Source organism: Salvelinus alpinus, chromosome 37 (assembly GCF_045679555.1).
Source record: "Salvelinus alpinus chromosome 37, SLU_Salpinus.1, whole genome shotgun sequence".
Classification (NCBI taxonomy): domain Eukaryota; kingdom Metazoa; phylum Chordata; class Actinopteri; order Salmoniformes; family Salmonidae; genus Salvelinus; species Salvelinus alpinus.
Window position 1 is genome coordinate 4,091,756 of NC_092122.1, and position 26,036 is coordinate 4,117,791.

Below are 26,036 nucleotides of genomic sequence, written 5' to 3' on the forward strand. Positions count from 1 at the left end.
AACCAGAGGGGAAAAAACTCTAGACCACCTTTACTCCACACACAGATACACGTACAAAGCTCTCCCTCGCCCTCGATTTGGCAAATCTGACCATAATTCTATCCTCCTGATTTCTGCTTACAAGCTAAAATTAAAGCAGGCAGCACCAGTGGCTTGGTCAATAAAAAAGTGGTCAGATGAAGCAGATGCTAAGCTACAGGACTGTTTTGCTAGCACAGACTGGAAAATATTCCGGGATTCTTCCGATGGCATTGAGGAGTACACCACATCAGTCACTGGCTTCATCAATAAGTGCATTGATGACTTCGTCCCCACAGTGACTGTACCTACCTACCCCAACCAGAAGCCATGGATTACATGGAGCATCCGCACTGAGCTAAAGGGTAGAGCTGGGAAGCACAGCCGAGAGCCGCCCCATGACACAAGCCTACCAGACGAGCTAAATTACTTCTATGCTCGCTTCGAGGCAAGTAACACTGAAACATACATGAGAGCATCAGCTGTTCTGGACGACTTGTGTGATCACGCTCTCCACAGCCGATGTGAGTAAGACCTGTAAACAGGTCAACCAACATTCACAAGGCCGCAGGGCCAGACAGATTACCAGGACGTGTACTCAGAGCATGCGCTGACCAACTTCACTGACATTTTCAACCTCTCCCTGTCTGTGTCGGTAATACCAACATGTTTCAAGCAGAACACCATAGTCCCTGTGCCAAAGAACACTAATGTAACCTGCCTAAATGACTACCGACCCGTAGGACTCACGTCTGTTGCCATGAATTGCTTTGTAAGGCTGGTCATGGCTCACATCAACACCATTATCCCAGAAACCCTAGACACACTCCAATTTGCATACCACCCCAACAAATTCACAGATGATGCAATCTCTATTGCACTCCACACATCTGGACAAAAGGAACACCTATGTGAGAATGCTATTGACTACAGCTCAGTGTTCAACACCATAGTGCCCTCAAAGCTCATCACTAAGCTAAGGACCCTGGGACTAAACACCTCCCTCTGCAACTGGATCCTGAACGTCCCCTGACGGGCCGCCCCCAGGTGGTAAGGGTAGGTAACAACACAACCACCACGCTGATCCTCAACACGGGGGCCCCTCAAGGGTGCGTGCTCAGTCCCCTCCTGTACTAAATATATTTAAACTTTTTTTTAACTAGGCAAGTCGGCTAAGAACAAATTCTTATTTACAATGACGGCCTACCCCAGTCAAACCTGAACGACGCTGGGCCAATTGTGCGCCGCCCTATGGGACTCCCAATTACTGCCAGATGTGATACAGCCTGGATTCAAACCAGGGACCTTTCTTTAACTAGGCAAGTCAGTTAAGAACAAATTCTAATTTACAATGACAGTCTAGGAACAGTGGGTTAACTGCCTTGTTCAGGGGCAGAACGACAGATTTTTACCTTGTCAGCTTGGGGAATTGATCTAGAAACCTTTTGGTTACTGGCCCAATGCTCTAATCACTAGGCTACCTGCCGCCCCAACTAGTAACGCTTCTTGCACTGAGATGCAGTGCCTTAGACCGCTGCGCCACTCGGGAGCTGTTCACTCATGACTGCACGGCCAGGCACGACTCCAACACCATCATTAAGTAAGCCGATGACACAACAGTGGTAGGCCTGATCACCGACAACGACGAGACAGCCTATAGGGAGGAGGTCAGAGACATGACCTCAAGACAAAGGAGATGATTGTGGACTACAGGAATAGGACGACCGAGCACGCCCGCATTCTCATCGACGGGCTGTAGTGGAGCAGGTTGAGAGCTTCAAATTCCTTGGCGTCCACATCACCAACAAACTAACTTGGTCCAAGCACACCAAGACAGTCGTGAAGATGGCACAACAAAACTTATTCACCCTCAGGAGACTGAAAAGATTTGGCATGGGTCCTCAGATCCTCAAAGTTCTACAGCTGCACCATCGAGAGCATCCTGACTGGTTGCATCACTGCCTGGTATGGCAACTGCTCGGCCTCCGACCGCAAGGCACTACAGAGGGTAGTGCGTACGGCCCAATACATCACTGGGGCCAAGCTTCCTGCCATCCAGGACCTCTATACCAGGCAGTGTCAGAGGAAGGCCCTAAAAATTGTAAAAGATTCCAGCCACCCTAGTCATAGACTGTTCTCTCTGCTACCGCATGGCAAGCGGTACCGGAGCGCCAAGTCTAGGACCAAAAGGCTTCTAAACAGCTTCTACCCCCAAGCCATAAGACTCCTGAACATCTAATCAAATGGCTACCCAGACTATCTGCATTGCCGCCCCCCTCTTTTACGCTGCTGCTACTCTCTGTTATTGTCTGCATAGTCACTTTAATAACTCTACCTACATGTACATATTACCTTGACTAACCAGTGCACCCGCACATTGACTCTGTACCGGTACCCCCTGTGTATAGCCTCGCTATTGTTGTTTTACTGCTGCTCTCTAATTATTTCATACTTTTATTTGATTTTATTTGTAGGTATTTTTCTTAACAGCATAGTTGGTTAAGGGCTTTTAAGTAAGCATTTCACTGTCAGGTTGTATTTGGCGCATGTGACAAATCAAATATGATTTGATACACAAATTCACAAGTTTGGACAAGTTTGAGTTATGCATGTGCACTCTATCTCAAGTCCAGATTTGACCAAGGCAGCTACAAGGATGGAACATTACAGAGCCACGAGAGAGACTTTAATCAGTTAAATCATGGAACACTCTTCTTGAGGCCAGGGTATGGCTTTAAAAACAATCACATATAGGACAGTTAGTACTTCAAATCCCATTCCTTGAATATTAACAGGTTGTGGAAGATTTGGTGTGAGTATCATTTAGGCACTCATTGAATTGTCCTAGAAAGATGGCTCTCTGGCCAGACTGCTTGGTATGTTGGATACCAGCATCAAAGACCTGTACTGCAGCCTCCTGGCACGTTTAGAAATACTGCAACTGTAACACAGAGATCCAGCATTAAATGACATCAGTGGCGGTTATAGAGGAAAGAAGAATCGTGTACTGGGGGCAGTTTAAGGGGAGAGAAGGCAGTTCCCATGTATCCTGTCCTGTTTTCCTTTCCCAGGGTGAGAGCTGCTCTAACACAAATCTGAATCTATTACCCTGATGGTAACCATGGTACTGTCAAACGGGCCCTGTGTCCCGGGCACTCGCCCCAGTCACAAAAACGGCTCATCCATAACTGTCCAATGACAGAGGGCCCCACCGAGCCAGCCAGCCAATAGCAGGAGTTGTGGAGCATTTTTGGTTGTTGCCAGAAACTAGCCCACTCTTCTGGTTTTATCTGGTCACAGCAAATGTCAATGTAGGCCCCTGCTGAGGGATTGCAATTTGCCAGGGGGATGAGTTGCAGATCTGTATACTGGGTTGTGTGGCGTGTGTGTAGATGTGTGCGATTCTCTGTGCGCGATTCTCTGTGCATTTGTGTGTGTGTGTGTGAGAAAGTTAGCGCCTCTGTGTGTGTCTGTTACGTCTTTTAAGAGTCTTCCTTGGTGATGGTAAAGCATTGTGCCGAGCACACAGATGTTTCGTTGAGAGGCGGGGCACAGTGGAGAGGAGCTGAGGAGAGGAAGGGAGCCAAGTTCCAGTGTGTTGTGTCTTTGAGGCGCATTGAGAGTGAGTGGCGCCTCGCTGTCCCGTAAATGAGATTAGGGCATTTACTCGCCCCCTGCTCTCTTCTCCTCCTCTGTAAGCGGAACACAATAAATAAAAAGAGGGGGTATTTTTTTACAGAAAAAAAGACTGTTTTGTTAAGTTGGCACATTGTTCTGGAAACAAACGAATGAGGAAGACATACTCCCCCATACTTGTTTTTGTGCTGGCGACAATTTAGCATTTTGAATAGGATTCTGGAGTATATTGGTTGCAACAAACTGTACAGAAGACACTGTTTTCTATTCAAATAAATGGAGGCTTTGGCCTGCATCCTTTCCTACAAAGTATCCACTCTGCAGAGACCCAGATAGATAGCTGAAGAGCAACGCTGGTGCCTCACAAACAACAAACACTGGAAGTTAAGGAAAGTAATGGTCTCTTCAGGTTGTGGCCTTTTTGAGATTGACACATATTAGTGAGGTTTCAGAGTGCTTCTGAGGTTAGAGGACAAGCTCATGTTTCTCCATCAATACTTCAGAGGCTGAACTCACATTGCCTGTATCGGAACTTTAAGTCATCCATGTTCTGGGGAGTTTTTGTCAGCCACGTTCATCGGCCAAATACAATGCTTACACAGATGGCTTTTGTTTTTCTATTTGCACAGCACATGTTCGAACGACGTTCTGTGGCTTTACTTTGACAAAGTTCGTATTAACACTAGAGCAGCTCAACAATATCAGTCCCATTCTGTGTTTGTGACTCCACCACAATCTGAATATAGATGTAGTGTACAAAACGTTAACACCTTTCTAATATTGACTTGCACCCCCGCCTTTTTGTCCTCAGAACAGACTCAATTCATCGGGTCATGGACTCTACAAGGTGTCGAAAGCGTTCCACAGGGATGCTGGCCCATGTTGACTCCAAAGTCGGTTGGATGTCCTTTGGGTGGTGGACCATTCTTGATACACACAGGAAACTATTGAGCGTGAAAAATCCAACAGCGTTGCAGTTCTTGACACAAACCGGTGCACGTGGCACCTACTACCATACCCCATTCAAAGGCACATAAATATTTTTGTCTTGCAAAATCCATGTCTCAATTGTCTCAAGGCTTTAAAATCCTTCTTTCAACTGTCTTCCTTCATCTACACTGATTTGAAGTGGATTTAACAAGTGAGATCAATAAGTGATCATAGCTTTCATCTTGATTCACCTGGTCAGTCTATATCATGGAGAGTTCATCATGTTTTGTACACAGCGTAGATTATTTATTCAGATGAGTAACTCATTGTTTAACTATGTAGCCTATAGGAAGAGTGAATTATTGAATTTGGCCCACCACGAGCCCATGTAGGTTCCTCATATGACAAATTATATCGGTAAAGTTGTGTTTGGGAGTCAACCAGGTCCGCCAAATTGAAATTCACATAGTAGAAAAGCTGCAGGACTACACATTGAGGACCCATTAAAATGCCTGCATTAGTGTCACGCTACATTCTTCAAAGTGATGTTAAGTCTGACAAATGTTACCACTAGAAGTCGGAGGTCAACGTCCTGCTGTTCCGAGGTCAAGCTCTTACTCCTACGGATCTCTCTCTGGGGCTTTTGGTTCATAACCTCTAATGGGAGCACCTAGCTAGGACTTGGAGGGCCTGAGACGAGCTCTACTCTAACTCTATAACATCCCACACTGCAGTATACGGACTGAAACCGATCCTTCTTGACATTTGACCCCTAACCCTCACCTCTCCTTCCATCCTGGGTAGACTGGCCTCCCCATCTCCACAGAGCTAACATGTTGGAAGCATGTTCATAGTAAAGTAAGGCAGGAATGTTGTCTTTTCTTTAGGGTTCATTAGCTTTTTGGCCCTCAGTGAAGCTAAATCTTTTAGGGTACCAACACCCAAACAAGGTCACCAAAGGCCAAAAACAATGACATGAACCCAGCATATGATCAAACGAAACCCCAAACTGAAATGACTGCAGTGATTTTGTTATTTTATTATGATTTGAAAAAACATGTAAAATATATTTTAAATGTAGCGTTTAATCCCTTCCTGATTCCTGGCTTAGGACAGCATCATTCATTGGCCTGTCTGTCTCTGTGGTTCTCTAGCATAAATATGGTGTGTTTTATCAGCCCTGACTTTAGCAGACATGTCATACATAGAGGATGTGTGTCTCATTAACAAGTTCCCCCACTGGGCCACACTCATTGTGCAAGTGCCTGGTTGTACAGTATTTACCCTGCAGCAAAATGTACTAATGGCTAATAATATATGTGATTGTGTCTGGGCTGAAGTGGATGTAGGTAGATTTGGAATCTGTTATGAATTTATTACGTTTAGGCACAATATGCATTTAACACGTGTACCCTTGCGAGGTACTGTCCTGAGAACAGAGTCAGCCAGTGAAAGACAAAAAAAAACAGAATCATGGGAGTTAAATCTCTGGAGCAAATCTATTTCTAACTTGTAATTACACAAGAGACAATGGAGGCACTTGGCCCCTAATGCCCCATTGTAGTCCCTCTGTTCCCAGCGCTCTCTCCCAGACAGGCCAAGCTGCAGTGTCCCTTCCCCTCCAGAGAGGATCTCTGCTCTGACTGGGAGTTTGATCAAGTCATTAAGTAGCTGCCTGGGCTAAAGCCTCCCTCCCTGTCACAAGGCCTCTGCTGTCCTGTCCTCTCTGGGAGGCCACAGACACAGACAGACTCAGACTAATCAAGTTATCCAATCTGTCTCTCCTCTCTGGCTCTGTATCTCTCTCTCTTTGTCTCTCTCTCTCTCGCTCTCTCTCTCTCTCTCTCTGTTTTATGTTGTTGATTCAGGCCTATATACACCAAATGGAAATTGTGTTTTACAGTAATTTGCTACTTCTATACCCCAGTGAATAATGTGTATAATCAGCGTGGTGTTTTTGTTCTTGTTTCACAGGCGGAGTTCTCAGAGATCAACCTGGCTTCGTACATGAACACTGGGTGTATGATTGATATGCAGGCCATAAGAGGAGGAACCAAAGTGGTCAGGTAAGGTAACAAAGAGAGAGAGCGATGGAAGGAGATGGAGAAAAGAGAGCGGTCCCTGTATGTCCGTCAGTAGCTCTGCTCTGACGCATTTGCCCACGCATCTTCAGTCTCCCTCAGTGGGTCCAGACAATGGCTCCAGTTATTCCCTTTCAACAGCCATCAGCTACATTGTAGACAAGTAATATGTGTGTGTGTGTGTGTGTATATATACATTTGCTTTCAGTCACAAAAAAAGGACGTCACAAAAGACGATGGAGCCAGTGGGAAATTATATGAAAAGGACTGGCTATTACTGTCACGCAAAACATTTCTGTGAATACCTCTGAAAAGAAGTACAGCACCAAAAGCACCCGACCTTATTACCTCTGTATCCTTCCTCCCAGCCCAAACACTACTTCTCAGAGTTCCAGAATTCCCTCAATTTTGTTCTGTGTTCCATACGTCAGCAAGGTTCCAAAATGGAACCGTCTTCACATTCTTTTACATACCAACTTCTTCCTCTGTGGGCTGCAGTAGAGCAGTTTTTCTGGTAGTTTGGGAGTTGACGTCACCCCCTGCCTCTCTCTTCCTTTATGTAGCAGGGTTTCAGGCCCTGATTAGTAAATTAGATTAGCTAATGAGGTGCATGCTGCTGTGGAGCGTCAGACCACTGCTTGTTTCACAGCCTTCTGGGGAATGCACTAGCCTGGTCCCAGATCTGTTTGTGCTGTCTTGCCATCGGCATAACAATGACCATAGGAGTTGGAACAAACAGATCTGGGACCAGGCTAGTAATGTACTACTCAGCTCTATGCTGGCATCGCAAGGATAGTTTATCGTTGTAATGAACGTTGTGTTTTTCTTGTATACACATAATCTGAAAAAACAACCTTCAGGGTTGGATCTGGCAGTCGTACAGGAAATGTTCAGGAAACGAGGCCGTGTGTAGTTTGAAGCAGTTTGAAGTTAAGTCAAGGATACACAGTGGCTAGAATAGACAGATTGCAGTGTTGTGTATCATGCCATTCTGTTGTAGCTTGTTGTCTGGGAGGTGGATGCCTGCCTGGCTGTCCATCACTGAGGTTATTGTATTGCTTGCCCGTATTATGTCATCAATTCCCATGGATTGACTGCAATAGAGAGTCAATGCCCACATGAAAAATACTACAGCTTACTATAGAATTCTGTAGAATACTATACTACACACTAGGGCTGACCCCAATTAGTCAACTGGTAGATTGTTTTGTCGTTAGGCTGTTGGTCGAGATTGTTTTAGTAGAGCAGTAACAAATATATATGCAGTTGAAGTCGGAAGTTTACATAAACTGAGTTTAAATGTATTTGGCTAAGGTGTTTCACAATTCCTAACATTTAATCCTAGTAAAAATCCCCTGTCTTAGGTCAGTTAGGATCACCACTTTATTTTAAGAATGTGAAATGTCAGAATAATAGTAGAGAGAATTATTTCTTTCAGCTTTTATTTCTTTCACCGCATTCCCAGTGGGTCAGAAGTTTACATACACGCAATTAGTATTTGGTAGCATTGCCTTTAAATTGTTTAACTTGAGTCAAATGTTTTGGGTAGCCTTCCACAAGCTTCCCACAATAAGTTGGGTGAATTTTGGCCCATTCCTCTTGACAGAGCTGGTGTTACGGAGTCAGGTTTGTAGGCCTCCTTGCTCGCACACTCTTTTTCAGTTCTACCCACACATTTTCTATAGGATTGAGGTCAGGGCTTTGTGATGGCCACTCCAATACCTTGACTTTGTTGTCCTTAAGCCATTTTGCCACAACTTTGGAAGTATGCTTGGGGTCATTGTCCACTTGGAAGACCCATTTGCAACCAAGCTTTAACTTCTTGACTGATGTCTTGAGATGTTGCTTCAATATATCCACATAATTTTCCATCCTCATGATGCCATCTATTTTGTGAAGTGCACCAGTCCCTCCTGTAGCAAAGCACCCCCACAACATGATGCTGCCACCCCCGTGCATCACGGTTGGGATGGTGTTCTTCGGCTTGCAAGCCTCCCCCTTTTTCCACCAAACGTCATTATGGCCAAACAGTTCTATTTTTGTTTCATCAGACCAGAGAACATTTCTCCAAAAAGTACGATCTTTGTCCCCATGTGCAGTTGCAAACTGTAGTCTGGCTTTTTTTATGGCGGTTTTGGAGCAATGGCTTCTTCCTTGCTGAGCGGCCTTTCAGGTTATGTCGATATAGGACTCGTTTTACTGTGGATATAGATACTTTTGTTTCCTCCTGCATCTTCACAAGGTCCTTTGCTGCTGTTCTGGGAATGATTTGCATATTTCGCACCATTAATCTCTAGGAGACAGAACACGTCTCTTTACTGAGCGGTATGACGGCTGCGTGGTCCCATGGTGTTTATACTTGCGTACTATTGTTTGTACAGATGAACGTGGTACCTTCAGGCGTTTGGAAATTTCTCCCAAGGATGAACCAGACTTGTGTAGGTCTACAATTTCTTTCTGAGGTCTTGGCTGATTTCTTTAGATTTTTCTTTTGTTGTTGATTTTTTTGATGTCAAGCAAGGAGGCACTGAGTTTGAAGGTAGGCCTTGAAAGATATCCACAGGTACACCTCCAATTGACTCAAATTATGTCAATTAGCCTTTCAGAAGCTTCTAAAGCCATGACATCATTTTCTGGAATTTAAAAGCACAGTCAACTTAGTGTATGTAAACCTCTGACCCACTGGAATTGTGATACAGTGAAATAATCTGTCTGTAAACAGTTGTTGGAAAAATGACTTGTGTCATGCACAAAGTAGATGTCCTAACTAACTTACCACAACAATAGTTTGTTAACAAGACATTTGTGGAGTGGTTGAAAAACGAGTTTTAATGACTCCAACCTAAGTGTATGTAAACTTCAGACTTCAACTGTATATACACACTAAAGTTTTAGAACACACGCCCATTCAAGGGTTTGTCTTTATTTTTACTATTTTCTACATTGTAGAATAATAGTGAAGGCCTCAAAACTATGAAATGACACATATGGAATCATTTAGTAACCAAATAAGTGTTAAACAAATCAAAATATATTTTAGATTCTTCAAAGTAGCCACCCTTTGCCTTGATGACAGCTTCGCACACTCTTGGCATTCTCTCAACCAGAAAATAGAAAATACATGATTATCTATTGTAGAATTCTACATTGTAGAATAATAGTGAAGACATCAAAATTATGAAATATGAAATAACACATATGGAATCAAGTTTTGGTTTGTTTCATTCCATTTACGATTTTTGTCAATTTAGTCATTGTATTTTGTTTGGAGCGCTCCTGTCAATGTTGAGTAAGGACTCGCACGCATAGAAGTTGACTTATAGGCTACCTGGCCTGTGCGCAAACGTAGGCATATAAATGTGCCCATTTGAGGATCTGATAGTATTTCTGATTCGCTTAACGCACCACCACTAATGAGCTGTGGACCTTCTCAAAGTAATGTTTACTTCACATCAAACAGCAAGCAAACAAAATCTGGTGTGTATTTGAATTTATTTGAATAATATTTCCAGCACTCTCCCTTTCGATAACCACTCAGCGTGAAAGGCACTCAGCGTGAAAGGGTAAAATGTCATGCTCTGATCCAGTGGAAACATCATAAAAAAAATGCCTGATTTGCTTCTTATCAGCGCTTGACTTGGACTGAAATAGGTTTCGTTACTCTTTGGGTACTGGTACTGTTTATTTAGGTGCAGGAGCTCCACAATACTTTTGAGCTATTCTAGAAGAGGAACAGGAGCTCAAGCAGTATAACATTTGAGGCGCCGGTATTCCACTCTGGTGAGCTCCTGCCCAAGTCAAGTAATGCTTCTTGTCCCTTGCGCAAATAGCCTACAGCTGTGTCTGTCCCAAGCTCACTGGCACAGCAAACTCTGAGGGCCCAGAATATTGTTTTACAGGCCATGTGTGGCCAATGTGATTTTATAGGATATTTATTTTTATCAGGATATTTTCTACCTGCAGGCTGCAATGGTTTTATTTGTTGGCTTTATGTAGGCTATTTTTACATATTTGGAAATGGCAATAGAAGTTACTTTTTAGGTTTGTATCATTTTCATTTAGATTTGGATAGAATTTTGATTAACCACATGACAATGATTTTGAGCTATGTTATTATAAATGAAATGAAACTTTCACGAAAATGTGCATATGAGAATCATAACTGGCACGCAGATCGGTTGAAATGGTAAGATAAATTGGCATTCCACATGAGAAGAGTTGCGGACTGCTCCTGTAGCCTATTACTGGCACCTTCAAGAGAGTAATGGCAGAATCTGAGAAAGCCAGCAAGAGCAAGAGGAGGATGCTCTTTTTTGTTTGTTTGTTTGGTTATCTAGATCTCTGGTGCCCTCTTGAGCCATTTTTTCATCAAACCGTGAGCTTAAAATAGTATGTACATACCCCAACCATAAGCCATGGATTACAGGCAACATCCGCACTGAGCCAAAGCGTAGAGCTGTCGCTTTCAAGGAGTGGGAAGCTTATAAGAAATCCCGTTATGCCCTCCGACGAACCATCAAACAGGCAAAGCGTCAATACAGGATTAAGATCGAAACATACTACATTGGCTCCGACGCTCGTCGGATGTGGCAGAGCTTTCAAACTACGACAGACTACAAAGGGAAGCAGAGCCAAGAGCTGCCCAGTGACACGAGCTTACCAGACGAGCTGAATAACTTCATGCTCGCTTCAAGGCAAATAACACTGAAACATGCATGAGACCATCAGCTGTTCCGGACGACTGTGGGATCACACTCTCGGCAGGAGATGTGAGTAAGACCTTTAAACAGGTCAACATTCACAAGAATGCAGGGCCAGACTGATTACCAGGACGTGTACTCCGAGCATGCGCTGACCAACTGGCATGTGGCTTCACTGACATTTTCAACATCTCCCTGTCTGAATCTGTAATACCAACATGTTTCAAGCAGACGACCATAGTCCCTGTGCCCAAGAGCACTAAGGTAACCTGCCTAAATGACTACCGACCATGTCACACTCTCGTCTGTAGCCATGAAGTGCTTTGAAAGGCTGGTCATGGCTCACATCAACACCATCATCCCAGAAACCCTAGACCCACCCCAATTTGCATACTGCTCCAACAGATCCACAGATGATGCAATCTCTATTGCAATCCACACTGCCCTTTCACATCTGGACAAAAGGAACACCTGTGTGAGAATGCTATTAATTGACTACAGCTCAGCGTTCAACACCATAGTGCCCTCAAAGCTCAGGGCCCTGGGACTAAACACCTCCCTCTGCAACTGGATCCTGGACTTCCTGACGGGCCACCCCCAGGTGGTAAGCGTAGATATCCACCACGCTGATCCTCAACACGGGGACCCCTCAGGGGTATGTGCTCAGTCCCCTCCTGTACTCCCTGTTCACTTATGACTGCACGGCCAGGAACGACTCCAACACCATCAAGTTTGCCGATGACACAACAGTGGTATGCCTGATCACCAACAACGACGAGGCAGCCTATAGAGAGGAGGCCGAGACCTGACCGTGTGGTGCCAGGACAACAACCTCTCCCTCAACGTGATCAAGACAAAGGAGATGATTGTGGACTACAGGAAAAGGAGGACCGAGCACACCTGCATTCTCATCGACGGGGCTGTAATAGAGCAGGTTGAGAGCTTCAAGTTCGTTGGTGTCCACATCACCAACAAATTAACATGGTCCAAGCAAAAAAAATGGTCCAAGCAAAAAAAAGTAACAGTCAGTATCTGGTGTGGCCACCAGCTGCTTTAGGTACTGCAGAGCATCTCCTCCTCATGGACTGCACCAGATTTGCCAGATCTTGTTGTGAGTTGTCACCCCACTCTTCCACCAAGGCACCTGCAAGTTCCCGGACATTTCTGTGAGGAATGGCCCTAGCCCTCACCCTCCAGTCCAACAGATCCCAGACGTGCTCAATGGGATTGAGATCCGGGCTCTTCGCTGGCCATGGCAGAACACTGACATTCCTGTCTTGCAGGAAATCATGCACAGAACGAGCAGTATGGCTGGTGGCATTGTCATGCTGGAGGGTCATGTCAGGATGAGCCTGCAGGAAGGGTGCCACATGAGGGAGGAGGATGTCTTCCCTGTAACGCACAGCGTTGAGATTGCCTGCAATGACAACAAGCTCAGTCCAATGATGCTGTGATACTCCGCCCCAGACCATGATGGACCCTCCAAATCGATCCCGCTCCAGAGTACAGACCTCGGTGTAACTCTCATTCCTTCGACGATAAACGCGAATCCGACCATCACCCCTGGTGAGACAAAACCGCGACTTGTCAGTGAAGAGCACTTTTTGCCAGTCCTATCTGGTCCAGCGATGTTGGGTTTGTGCCCGTTGTTGCCGGTGATGTCTGGTGAGGACCTGCCTTACAACAGGCCTACAAGCCCTCAGTCCAGCCACTCTCAGCCTATTGCGGACAGCCTGAGCATTAATGGAGGGATTGTGCGTTCCTGGTGTAACTTGGGCAGTTGTTGTTTCCATCCTGTACCTGTCCCGCAGGTGTGATGTTCAGATGTACCGATCCTGTGCAGGTGTTGTTACACGTGGTCTGCCACTACAAGGACGATCACCTGTCCGTCCTGTCTTCCTATAGCGCTGTCTTGGGCGTCTCAGAGTACGGACATTGCAATTTATTGCCCTGGCCACATCTGCAGTCCTCATGCCTCCTTGCAGCATGCCTAAGGCACGTTCACGCAGATGAGCAGGGACCCTGGGCATCTTTCAAGACTCTTCCTAGAGCTGGCCGCCTGGCCAAACTGAGCAATCGGGGGAGAAGGGCCTTGGTCAGTGAGGTGACCAAGAACCCAATGGTCACTGACAGAGCTCCAGAGGTCCTCTGTGGAGATGGGAGAACCTTCCATAAGGACAACCATCTCTGCAGAACTCCACCAATCAGACATTTATGGTAGTCCAGACGGAAGCCACTCATCAGTAAAAGGCACATGACAGCCCGCTTGGAGTTTGCCAAAAGGCACCTAAAGGACTCTCAGACCATGAGAAACAAGATTCTTTGTTCTGGTGAAACCAAGGTTGAACTCTTTGGCCTGAATGCCAAGCGTCACGTCTGAAGGAAACCTGGCACCATCCCTACGGTGATGCATGGTGGTGGCAGCATTATGCTGTGGGGATGTTTTTCAGCAGGGACTGGGAGACTTGTCAGGATCAAGGGAAAGGAATGGAGCAAAGTACAGAGAGATCCTTGATGAAAACCTGCTCCGAGCGCTCAGGACCTCAGGGCAAAAGTTCACCTTCCAACAGGACAACGACCTTAAGCACACAGCCAAGACAAAGCAGATGTGGCTTCAGGACAAGTCTCTGAATGTCCTTGAGTGGCCGAGCCAGAGTTCGGACTGGAACCCGATCCAACATCTCTGGAGAGACCTGAAAATAGCTGTGACGCTCCCCATCCAACCTGACAGAGCTTGAGAGGGTCTGCAGAGAAGAATGGGAGGAACTCCCCAAATACATGAGTGCCAAGCTTGTACCCAAGAAGTCTCGAGGCTGTAATCGCTGCCAAAGGTGCATCATCAAAGTACTGAATAAAGGGTCTGAATACTTATGTAAATGTAAAATTTAAGAGTACATTTTTTTATACATTTGCAAACATTTCTAAAAACCTGTCTTTGCTTTGTCGTTATGGGGTATTGTGTGTCGATTGATGATGAAAAACAAACAAATGTAATCCATTTTAGAATTAAGCTGTAACGTAACAAAATGTGGACCAAGACAAGGAGTCTGAGTACTTTCCAAATGCACTGTATACTATAGTTAACTGTAAATACTACAGTATACTACAGTGAAGACTACAGTTTAGTCCGCAAAACACTACAGTGAATACTTTAGTATTTATAAGATAGTATAGTATTTTTTCATGTGGGTGGGAAAATGTAGATAACTTCTCTAAGATACGGCTGTTGTTGTCCTCTTTGCTTGACACACATTCCCCTATGCCGTACAATAGTATAGCCTATCACTGCCTATACCCAGAAGATACTCAGGATTTACTGTAGTCTATAAACAATTCTGTGTTAGTGCCTAAGCTAGGCTAATAATGACTACTTAGGAAAATGTTACATTTTATTCTTAGCCTAAATGAAAACAAATCTTACAAATCCTATATGCTTTGAGACACATTCCTAAAGATAATCACATCGGATAAACAGTATGTTTCCTAAGGACCTCAGATTAAAGGCATTATGTTTTATAACATAAATTGTGTGTGTGTGTGTGTGTGTGTACACATAAAGTGTGTACTGTACATGTAAGTAGTTGGTTCTCACTGCTTTCAAACTGCTCTGTGTGTGTATTTGTGTGTGTGCCTGTGTGTATTTGTGTGTGTCCTGGTCAGTTTATAAGGCTCCTGCTGTTCCGTCCGTGCAGGGCTGCGTAAATAAGGGCCATGTTCCGTTCAGCATTCTGACCCTTGGCATCTGGCTACGGGTGCGCTCCCTAAACACTTCCCCACTTCCCCTCCCCTCTACTGGCCTATCAAGGCAGCACACTTTCTCACAGTTCTGTGGTTTCAGACTTGTTTATTCAAGTGGAACTTCTTAGAAGTGCATGGTTTCACTTGTTTGTCGTATATCAACTAAACTGTAACACGTGTACTATTACCCTGTGTGTTTTGATGCGGCCGATGCATATGTAATTGCATTGCGTGACTGCACATGCACTTGTATGGGAGCACAAATGACATCAAAACAATATAGAACATGAAGATTCAAGCTTTTGTACATGACTTGGTCCTCCTATGATGACGTTAGTAGGACCTGCTGTTACTGGCTATTAGAAGAATTCAAGTGGTTCTGCCCTTGTTATTTTCTGCCTTGGAGTAGAGGCAGGCAGGTTTTTGAGCATATATGGTGCGTTCTCGTTCGTGCAAGAGTCGCATCCAAAACGTGCCGTCACCCGTTTTGGTTTTATTTTTCTATTTCTGCCAAACCCCTCCAGCCCAGCTGCTGAACTTAACTTAAAGCAGAAACACTGGTCTGGCAAAGTGTTTCACGATTATAGCAATGGAGCATGATTAGCCACAGCAAAAAGACTCCGATCAGCACAGCCAAAGGTTTCTTCTCCACAGTCCTGCTCCTCCTGTGATGAATAAACTGAAATCCAATCAGGGAGGTGATTAGGGTAATGCGTAACAGCATCCTGCCCAGCGATGCTAGTAGCGATACTGAGATGGTAATGAGTAAACTGCCTGTCTGCCTGGACTGGGTTAGGCGATTCAATATGGCCGCTTGTTTACCTGTTATGTGCATACAACGTACAATGAAAAACACCCCCACTCACACTAAGTGCTGGATTATCACTATGCCTGTCTTATCTGGCTTGGAGTCCCTCAGGGTTGCGTAAGTACCACACTGTGTTTAGAGGGCAAATTGCTTTTATTCAGGCATGCAAAGGACAACTTTGGCATGTTTTGGCAAAGTGATTACTAGTGTATAAGAGTCTGCTTTTGTTAAGGGAACTACCACGGGACCAGATCAGGTGGACCGTTGTGGTGTCGGTCATTCACCCTTAGTTATCTTGATATCCATTAATGTTAAAAGATAACCTATTATAATAATCAATGACATATTTTGAAACGATGACAAGTAGTAGGACATGAATTGTTATCTGTTCAGACAGAAGTAATGCATGCCCATAAAACGGGTCTGAATGGTTTTTTATTTCCAATATTTTTTCCTCAAATGATTGCTTCTGTGTACTTCATGTGTGTGTAAAATATTACCGTTCATAGATTTTAGATGTGTCTGATTTGACATTTTTATGGCATTTTTTGGCGAAACGCTATATATCCATTGTTTAGTTTTAATGAAATGCTTGTATGCTGTATATTTGACTGTGATGTGTTGTTATCTCACAATGAATGCACCTACTGGAGCATCTGCTAAATGACTAAAATGTCAAATGTAAATGTTTTACATACAGATCTCATATTACTGTATTAAATTATAATATCATTATATATAAATGTATCGTTTGTACATTATTTTAAAAATCGTTATTTGTTACTGTGTAAAAACCTAGCAGTACTATTATTATTTCTGAGAGTAAGGCGGATTGATACCATTTTGCAAAAAAAAACTCTCAAGTGATTTTAAACAAATGCATGTCTGTCATTGAACAACCCTTTGCCATGATTAGATAGTGAAAAACACACCATTCTCTATAAACAATAAAAGCTAATTTACCAACATTTCTGAAAATGGATATATAGCGTTTTTTCAGGAATGAATCTCTTCAATTGTACAGATAAGTTCCTCCATACCTGAAGACATGTTGATTTCACTGTCCTTGAACACTTCCCGAGACCAGAACAAATTGTCTCTGTAGATTTGGTGTTGATTTACAAAGTGTACATGCAAATGTAAAAACAGGTAAGCATTGTCGGTGTAACGCCAAGACCTGAACTGAATACCAAAGCAACTTGCTTATCCAGAGCCAAACTATTTTGTAGTAGACAGGTAGTGGAAGGGAGTCCCTAAACCCTGTCGTGGCTGACTGCAGGGCCCCATCCTCCCTCTGCATTCCTCCCTGTCCCCACCCCCCAGATCTGCAGCCAGTCTCACAGATGGTGCAGGGAGATTGCATTAGCAGATACTTGTCTGTTATTCTTTTCTAATAATCTATCCCATAACCAGCCCTACACAGCCAGACAGGGTTGTGCGTCTGAGTCCTGAGGCACACATACTGTAGTGTGACGGGGCCTGGCTCTCCTTAAACTACCTCAGGTGGATATTACTGAACTAAGCCCAACCACGCAGAGGTTTCATGTCGGCCTAAACACACACTCACTCACTCTATACACACTGTATACACACAGGTTCACACACATGTAAAGTAGCGTGTCCCTCATAAATGTACACTAAATCGACCCCCAGAATTGAGACACAGACATGTCACGCGCACGCACACGCAGGCACACACACAATTGAATCACCTTGTTTCCGCTAGACCCTTGCTACTGTACTTCAATCAGACCTAATACCTCAGACGGGTTTACCTTATAACAGAGAAAATCAATCCATCTCACAGACAGACACGCTGAAGTCAGGCATGAGCTTAACAAACCTGAGGATGGTTTTCCCCCGAAAGCACCACCAGGCTTTAATACAAATACTATACAGCTCAGAATGAGGCCTGATGCCAATTTCTATAATGTTTTCATGAATACAAATGGTCCCTCTAAACCACTCTAACTCATAACACAAATTTCCATTTCTGCCATAGGTCATTTACTAGTGCTCTATCACTGCCGCGCTCCTGCCCCGCGATTCGCATCTGATGCTTTTCATATTAACAGTGTTAGTGCTCTTGAGGGACTCGTCTTCGTATCAGAATCCGCCACCGCCGCGCAATCACCATTTAGCTGCAAGACACATCGTAATCCGTCTGTCATGTAGATCGAATATCACATTTTCTGCTTGAATTAACTATGTATCTTACCCACTACACTGAGTGAACAAAACATTAGGAACACTTTCCTAATATTGAGTTACACCCCACATTTGCCCTCAGAACATCCTCAATTTGTTGGGGCATGGGCCCTACAAGGTGTCGGAAGCGTTCCTCAAGGATGCTGGCCCAGTTGGCTGGATGTCTTTTGGGTGGTGGACCATTCCTTGTCACACGAGAAACTGTTGTTGAACACCCAGTAGCTTTGCAGTTCTTGGCACAGTCAAACCGTGGCACCTGGCACCTGCTTGCATACCCTGTTCAAAGGCATTTAAATCTTGTCTTTCCCATTCACCTTCCGAATGGTGCACATACAGAATCTATGTCTCAATTGTCTGAAGGCTTACAAATCCTTGTTTAACCTACAGTTAAACTACAGTGCCTTCAGAAAGTATTCAGACCCCTTGACTTTTTCCACATTTTGTTACGTTGCAGCCTTATTCTGAAATGGATTAAATAAATCTGCACACAATACCCCATAATGAAAAGCAAATACAGGTTTTTAGATTTTTTTGCAACTGTATATAAGAAAAAAAAGTATTCAGACCCTTTGCTATGAGACTCGAAATTGAGCTCAGGTGCTTACTGTTTCAATTGATCATCATTGAGATTTCTACAACTTGATTGGAGTCCACCTGTGGCAAATTCTATTGATTGGATATGATTTGGAAAGGCACACACCTGTCTATATAAGGTCCTACAGTTGACAGTGCATGTCAGAGCTAAAACCAAGCCATGAGGTCGACGGAATTGTCCGTAGAGATCCAAGACAGGATTGTGTCGAGGCACAGATCTGGGGAAGGGTACCAAAACATTTCTGCAGCATTGAAGGTCCCCAAGAACACAGTGGCCTCCGTCATTCTTAAATGGAAGAAGTTTGGAACCACCAAGACTCTTCCTAGAGCTGGCCGGCCGGACAAACTGAGCAATCGGGAGAAGGGCCTTGGACAAGGAGGTGACCAAGAACCCGATGGTCACTCTGACAGAGCTCCAGAGTTCCTCTGTGGAGATGGGAGAACCTTCCAGAAGGACAACCATCTCTGCATCACTCCACCAATCAGGTTTTTATGGTAGAGTGGCCAGACGGAAGCCACTCCTCACTTAAAGGCACATGACATCCCACTTGGAGTTTGCCAAAAGGCACCTAAAGACACTGACCATGAGAAACGCAATTCTCTGTTATGAGGAAACAAAGATTGAACTCTTTGGCGTGAATGCCAAGCGTCACGTTTGGAGGAATCCTGGCACTATCCCTACGGTGAATCATGGTGGTGGCAGCATCATGCTGTGGGAATGTTTTTCAGCGGCAGGGACTGGGAGACTAGTCAGGATCGAGGCAAAGATAAACAGAGCAAAGTACAGAGATCTTTGATGAGAACCTGCTCCAGAGAGCTCAGGACCACAGACTGGGGCAAAGGTTCACCTTCCAACAGGACAACGACCCTAAGCACACATCCAAGACAATGCAGGAGTGCCTTCGGAACAAGTCTCTGAATGTCATTGAGTGGCCCAGCCAGAGCCCAGACTTGAACCCAATCGAACATCTCTGGAGAGACCAGAAAATAGCTGTGCAGCAACGCTCCCCATCCAACCTGACAGAGCTTGAGAGGGTCTGCAGAGAAGGGTGGGAGAAACTCCCCAAATACAGGTGTGCCTAGCTTGTAGCGTCATACCCAAGAAGACTCGATGTCAAAGGTGCTTCAACAAAGTTCTGAGTAAAGGGTCTGAATACTTATGTAAATGTGATTTTTCCGTTTTGTATTTTTTAAAATAAATTATCAAAAATTATGAGGAATGATGAGGGGGGAAAAAATTCATACATTTTAGAACAAGTCTGTAACCTAACTAAATGTGGCAAAGTCAAGGGGTCTGAATACTTTCTGAATGGACTGTATGCTGATTTGAAAGAGCAGGTGTTTCTAATGTTTCGTACACTCAGTGCATGTCTTATGTTGTCTAGCCATGGTATTCACCATTTCTCTGACCCTTGGTGCTCCTTAGGAGCTCTGCATGCATTCCTCACTGGACCGTGGCCAGAGCAGTGGTCTTTACTGGCAGGCTCTACCGCATGACTGCGCCACCGCCCATCATGGTCCTGAGCTGCAGCCAGGCCTGCCTGGTGGCGCTGGGTCTGGGATCGTGACTGTGACTGCTAGCTACAGTACGACCGCTTCCCCTAGTTGCTCAGAATAGTTCAAGTGGTCCATAACGTGTTCCTCTCCCAAATGCATATTTTACTGGACTCATTCTCTCTCTTTCTCTGTCCCTCACTTCGTTATTTTTCTTTGTGGTTATTAAAGACATGCTCCGGTACTTTGGCGACGAAGAAAGTATTTTTTAAACCTCCTGCTTTGGATGTGTCAACGTGTAGTTCATACATGCATAATCTATGATCTATGAGCAGAATGAATGCCTTACCTAAATTAGCCATGAAATCCCAAGTTTGAAAGCGACTGTTTTCTTGAAGCTGTGCTGCACTATTTTCTCAACATTTCCCCCCCACGAGTTCTAGCCAATGAGCTTCAGCCCCTCACATTTGAGCGACAGCTAGCAAGAGACCTGCCCAACGTTCTCCAATGTAGTTGAGAGAGAGAGAGAGCAATGATGTGGTGCACGTATCGGTAAATACGTATGTGACGCAGTACACCATTTTCGGGTACCACTTTTAGTTTGTGAGTGCTACTTTCAGAACTACTGTCTAAAAAGTCTACAAAAGTAATGGAGCATCTCTTTAATTTGAACATAATGAAATGTGTTATCATCTCTGTTTTTTCTTTTCTTTTTATTACTCCTCTCTCTTTCTCTCGCCCCTTTCCCATCCTTCTCCGTCCATCCAAAAATTACAATTCTAAATGCAATCACGTGTTAACTGGTTTTTTGATGGCTACGTTTAAAAAGAGCTATTTTTATTTCTCAATCTCAACTCGCAACCGCCATTCGAGTACATAGGCTCAAGTCAACGGTAGGCAGGCTATCAACGCAACACCAACCACTTTACAATGTGAGTTTGAGGCAGTATAAATGTTTGAATCCTGAATGTTTTACTTTACTTCGAATAATGAGGAATGTCTGTCTTACTTTGCTTCAAAGAAGCCTTGCCAAAATATAACCATTGAAATGTGGAGGCAATTGCAAGACTCTCTCTCACTTTATCTCACTCTCCCTTTCCCATCATTCTCCATCCATTCTTCAAAGCTGGGCTTGGGGTGTTCACTTTCTGTAGGTACGCTCTCTCTCTCTCTCTCTCTCTCTCTCTCTCTCTCTCTCTCTCTCGCTCTTCCTCTCTCTCATACCCCCTCTCTCTCTCTTGGTTTCTCTTTCACTCACTCTCCCATCATTCATCAAAGCTGGTCTGGGCTTGGTGTGTGGTGATAGCTGTCCCTTAGAGACTAGACCAAACGGGTGCACAATGACACAATGTCCTCTTGTTCTGAGCAATGCGCTGGAGTCAACACGTGTAACCTTTGTGGAACACTTTGTGAGGTTGAACCGTATTACCCTTATCAACCTGAGTCAGACAGATTGGATGGAGATTACTCTACCAGCAGACCTTTGAGGCTGGCAAGAGGGCATTACAAGGATAAATGTACATGCAATGCAATTCAGAATAGATCTCCCAGAGGAGTCGATGAAAAGGTCAAAGATGTGGAAGAGAAATTTACTTAGAGAATAGAATGGCAGGCGATTGTCGTGTTTGACTGGTTGTCTCCCTCCCCTGACATGCTTCAAGGTCTGAAAACAGCCATAGCCACAAATGTGATTGTTTATCACGATGATAATATCCTACCTCCCTTCCCCAGTAGCACTGACTGCACACATGGGGACAATCTGCTCCCTGATTCAACACAGCACCAACACAGAAACGGCATCTACACTGAAAACCCAATTACGGAAGCCAAGTTCATTAATGCAAATGTTCCAATAAATCCTGTCCCACAGTTTGCTGCAATTTAAGGCAGTTGCCATGGTTACCATCAACGCCAACTGAACTCTAACAAACTCTGAACATGCACCAGCAAGACGCCCAGTAGTAGTGACTATGGCATGGACTCATGTGCGCTGCTCTGCCTTCTTAACAACACTATCAACAAGGCAAGTCCTACAGGCCCTAGACTACTGTTCAGTAGTGTGGTCAGGTGCAACAAAGAGGGACTTTGCAGTCGGCTCAGAACAGGGCAGCACGGCTGGCTCTTAAAAGTACACGGAGAGCTAACATTAATGACATGCATGTCAATCTCTCATGGCTCAAAGTGGATTTACTTCATCACGACTTGTTTTTGTATGAGGTGTTGACAAGCTGAATGTACCGAGGTGTCTGTTTAAAATACTTGCACACAGGTGCACAGTACTACATAGAGTAGAGCCATGACTACATGGAACTCTATTCCACATCAGGTAACTGATGAAAACAGTAGAATCAGATTTTTTTTTAAACAGGTAAGAATATACCTTATGGAACAGCGGGGACTGTGAAGAGACACACACAAAGGTACAGACACATGCATACGCACACATTGTGATTTTGTTGGTGGTATTAAACATTTTGTATTGTAGATATGTAGTGGTGTAATAATGTTAAATGATGTACTGTTTTATATTTTGTTTTTTGTGTAATGTAAGTGCTTTAATATGTTTGGACCCCAGGAAGAGTGGGGATCCCTAATAAATACAAGTGTGTGTGTGTGTGTGTGTGTGTGTGTGTGTGTGTGTGTGTGTGTGTGTGTGTGTGTGTGTGTGTGTGTGTGTGTGTGTGTGTGTGTGTGTGTGTGTGTGTGTGTGTGTGTGTGTGTGTGTGTGTGTGTGTGTGTGTGTGTGTGTGTGTGTGTGTGTGTGCCCTATCTGTTGTGTTTATAGCTCCCACTCTGCTCACCCTCTCTCCCTAAGGAACCCAATTCCATTTGGCTATTACAAAGCAGAACCTTCAATTCCACATAAATACAGGACATCCCTACCTCACATCTCGGCATCATCATCTCCGTCCCCATTAAGCATCCCTTTTATTGCACTGATGAACAATTTAAAAGGAGCATTAGCATATTGGCAGTGAAGCGATCACCATTGGGCCTGAGCGATTGGCATTGTAAAGCACAAAATACATTTGATACACAGCTTTGACGTGAGCCAGAACCCACAGGGAGCATTACTCGGGCAGAAGGACTCCGATTTAGGATTCTGATAACAAAGTTAATGGCTGGAATAAGCGTGTTAATGCTGTAGCTTTATAGGGCAATGCTGCTATTAACTGTTGCCTGGCTAAAAATAATCGCATGATCACACCTTGCACTTCTATGTTAATGATGAGCAGTAAATAGGTTGTACAGATAGGTGCATGCAGCATACGCCTGTGGCTGCTCACATAAGCCGTTATTGACGCTTTATGGTTCTTGTACACTCTTGTGCCCTTCAAAGTGAAGTTATATCAAAACAACAAACCTGGTGCGTCAGGTACCAGTGCAGGTGATGTGGGCACTTCGACGTGGTATGAGCGAGGTTTGTATCAGTCTGTCCCTCAATAAACCGATGCAGAAATAGATCGGCCCTTGGTCCAGTGCCACTACTGTGGCTGAGCAGTGTGCAGTGAGCCCTTGGTCCAGTGCCACCTTGGCTGAGCAGTGAGCACAACAACACTTTTAAAGAGAGCAACTGTAGCCTTCGTGTCGCCGTGACCACGACAGCTCTCACTGAGTCCTGAGTTGTGCCTCAGGTCGGCTGTCTTACATAAGCAACACTTCCATGGCTCCAAGTGTGTGCATGTGACTGTGTGTGTGCGCGAGAGAGTGTGAGTCTGGCTACTGTCTCAGTCCACAAGCTGCACCAGATGGCTCTTCTGCAGCCCAGAGGTGGGTGGGTGGGTGTGTGTGTGTGTGACAGAGGGTGAATGATAGTATTGGAGACAATATGGTTACAGCGCGTGTGGCTCAGTTGGTAGAGCATAGTGCTTGCATTGCCAGGGTTGTGGGTTTGATTCCCATGGGGGAAAAGTATAAAAATGTATGCACTCATAAATGACAAAAATGTAAATATACCAATCTCAACTCAATCAACACCTAGTACCTTTGCCAGAGGTTTCTAAATCAAATCAAATTGTATTTGTCACATACACATGGTTAGCAGATGTTAATGCGAGTGTAGCGAAATGCTTGTGCTTCTAGTTCCGACAATGCAGTAATAACCAACGAGTAATCTAACCTAACAATTCTTCACCACGCTGTCTGTGTGGGTGGACCAATTCAGTTTGTCCGTGATGTGTACGCCGAGGAACTTAAAACTTTCTACCCTCTCCACTACTGTCCCGTCGATGTGGATAGGGGGGTGCTCCCTCTGCTGTTTCCTGAAGTCCACGATCATCTCCTTTGTTTTGTTGAGTGAGAGGTTATTTTCCTGACACCACACTCAAGTTCCTGACACCAACCTCCTCCCTGTAGGCCGTCTCGTCGTTGTTGGTAATCAAGCCAACCACTGTAGTGTCGTCTGCAAACTTGATGAGTGAGTTGGAGGCGTGCATGGCCACGCAGTCGTGGGTGAACAGGGAGTACAGGAGAGGGCTCAGAACGCACCCTTGTGGGGCCCCAGTGTTGAGGATCAGCGGGGTGGAGATGTTGTTACATACCCTCACCACCTGGGGACGGCCCGTCAGGAAGTCCAGTACCCAGTTGCACAGGGCGGGGTCGAGACCCAGCCAGCTGGTCTGCGCATGCGCTGAGGACGCGGCTGGGGATGCCGTCTGGGCCTGCAGCCTTGCGAGGGTTAACACGTTTAAATATTTTACTCACGTCGGCTGCAGTGAAGGAGGGTCTGCAGGTTTTGGTAGCGGGCCGTGTCAGTGGCACTGTATTGTCCTCAAAGCGAGCAAAGAAGTTGTTTAGTCTATCTGGGAGCAAGACATCCTGGTCCGCGACGGGGCTAGACATTGATTCATTGAGAATGGCTAAAGTCCATTGGAAATAACTTTCAACAGCTCATGGACTTGTCAGGCTGAAGCAATGAATTCAGACAAATGCATCAAAATGGTACCATTCACCAAACTGTAAATTACAATCAGAGCATTCAGAACAGTTAACAGCCATTTGAAAGAGAACTTAATTTACATCCCTCAGTCCAGCCAGCACAGATCCATCGAAGATAGCCAACCTACCTGAATCTAAGCTGAATTAACCTTTGGAGACATATCCCTGCATACCTGCCTTCAGTTAAAGAGTGGAATTTTCTCCCTCTTTATCTTAATCGTAGCAAGATGTGATACAATCCTCCCGGGTCCCTGATGGGTTACTTGGCCCTGTTCCCAGAACAGTTTGTAATGAGAGGGATTAGGCTGCGTTAATTGGATAGATGGTCCAAAAAGATTAGCTTCTCTGACTCTGACCAGCGTTCCTTTGTTCGCCCTCCTCCTACGGCCTTTGAATAATGGAGCTTTTTTCCTCCTTGTAAATAGTGAGCTGCCTGTAATCTTAACGTGTTAATGCGGTGACAGATACTATCGGTCTGGGCCCTGAGCAGTTACAGCTGCTATGTTGGACTTTGGAAAGGCTCTACGATGGCTGCTGTTGTTGTAGTTCGACTGCTTGAGGTCTGGAACTTGAGTGACAAAGTCAGTAATGAAATACAGTATGCCTGCACCAATCTTTGTAATGTAATATATATGCTAAAGATACATTTGTAACAAATATCCAGGTCTCTAAAATGCCCTACTGGCAACAGTTGGGCTGTCTTCACAGTGTAATGTAGTGTCATCAGCAGTCCATGAGGCACACGCCACAGAACACAGACGTCAATTTAACATCTATCCCACGTAGGTTCAACGTAGTTTTATTGAAATGACGTGGAAACGTTAATTCAATTAGTGTGTGCCCAGTGGTACAGATGTTTTCTTCCCGTTTGTATCAATGTTTTGGCGAAGC

At 44.7% G+C, this 26,036-nt stretch overlaps 1 protein-coding gene across 2 annotated transcripts in view; it reads left to right on the forward strand.

Annotated features, from left to right (window-relative positions):
* The window catches only part of LOC139565803 (synapsin-3-like), a 128,107-nt gene that overhangs the window by 36,359 nt on the left and 65,712 nt on the right, over nt 1-26,036 (forward strand). For both annotated transcript variants that reach the window (XM_071386384.1, XM_071386383.1), the window contains exon 4: nt 6,559-6,650. In XM_071386384.1, coding sequence (XP_071242485.1) covers nt 6,559-6,650 — 92 coding nt within the window. The remainder of the gene's footprint in view (nt 1-6,558; nt 6,651-26,036) is intronic.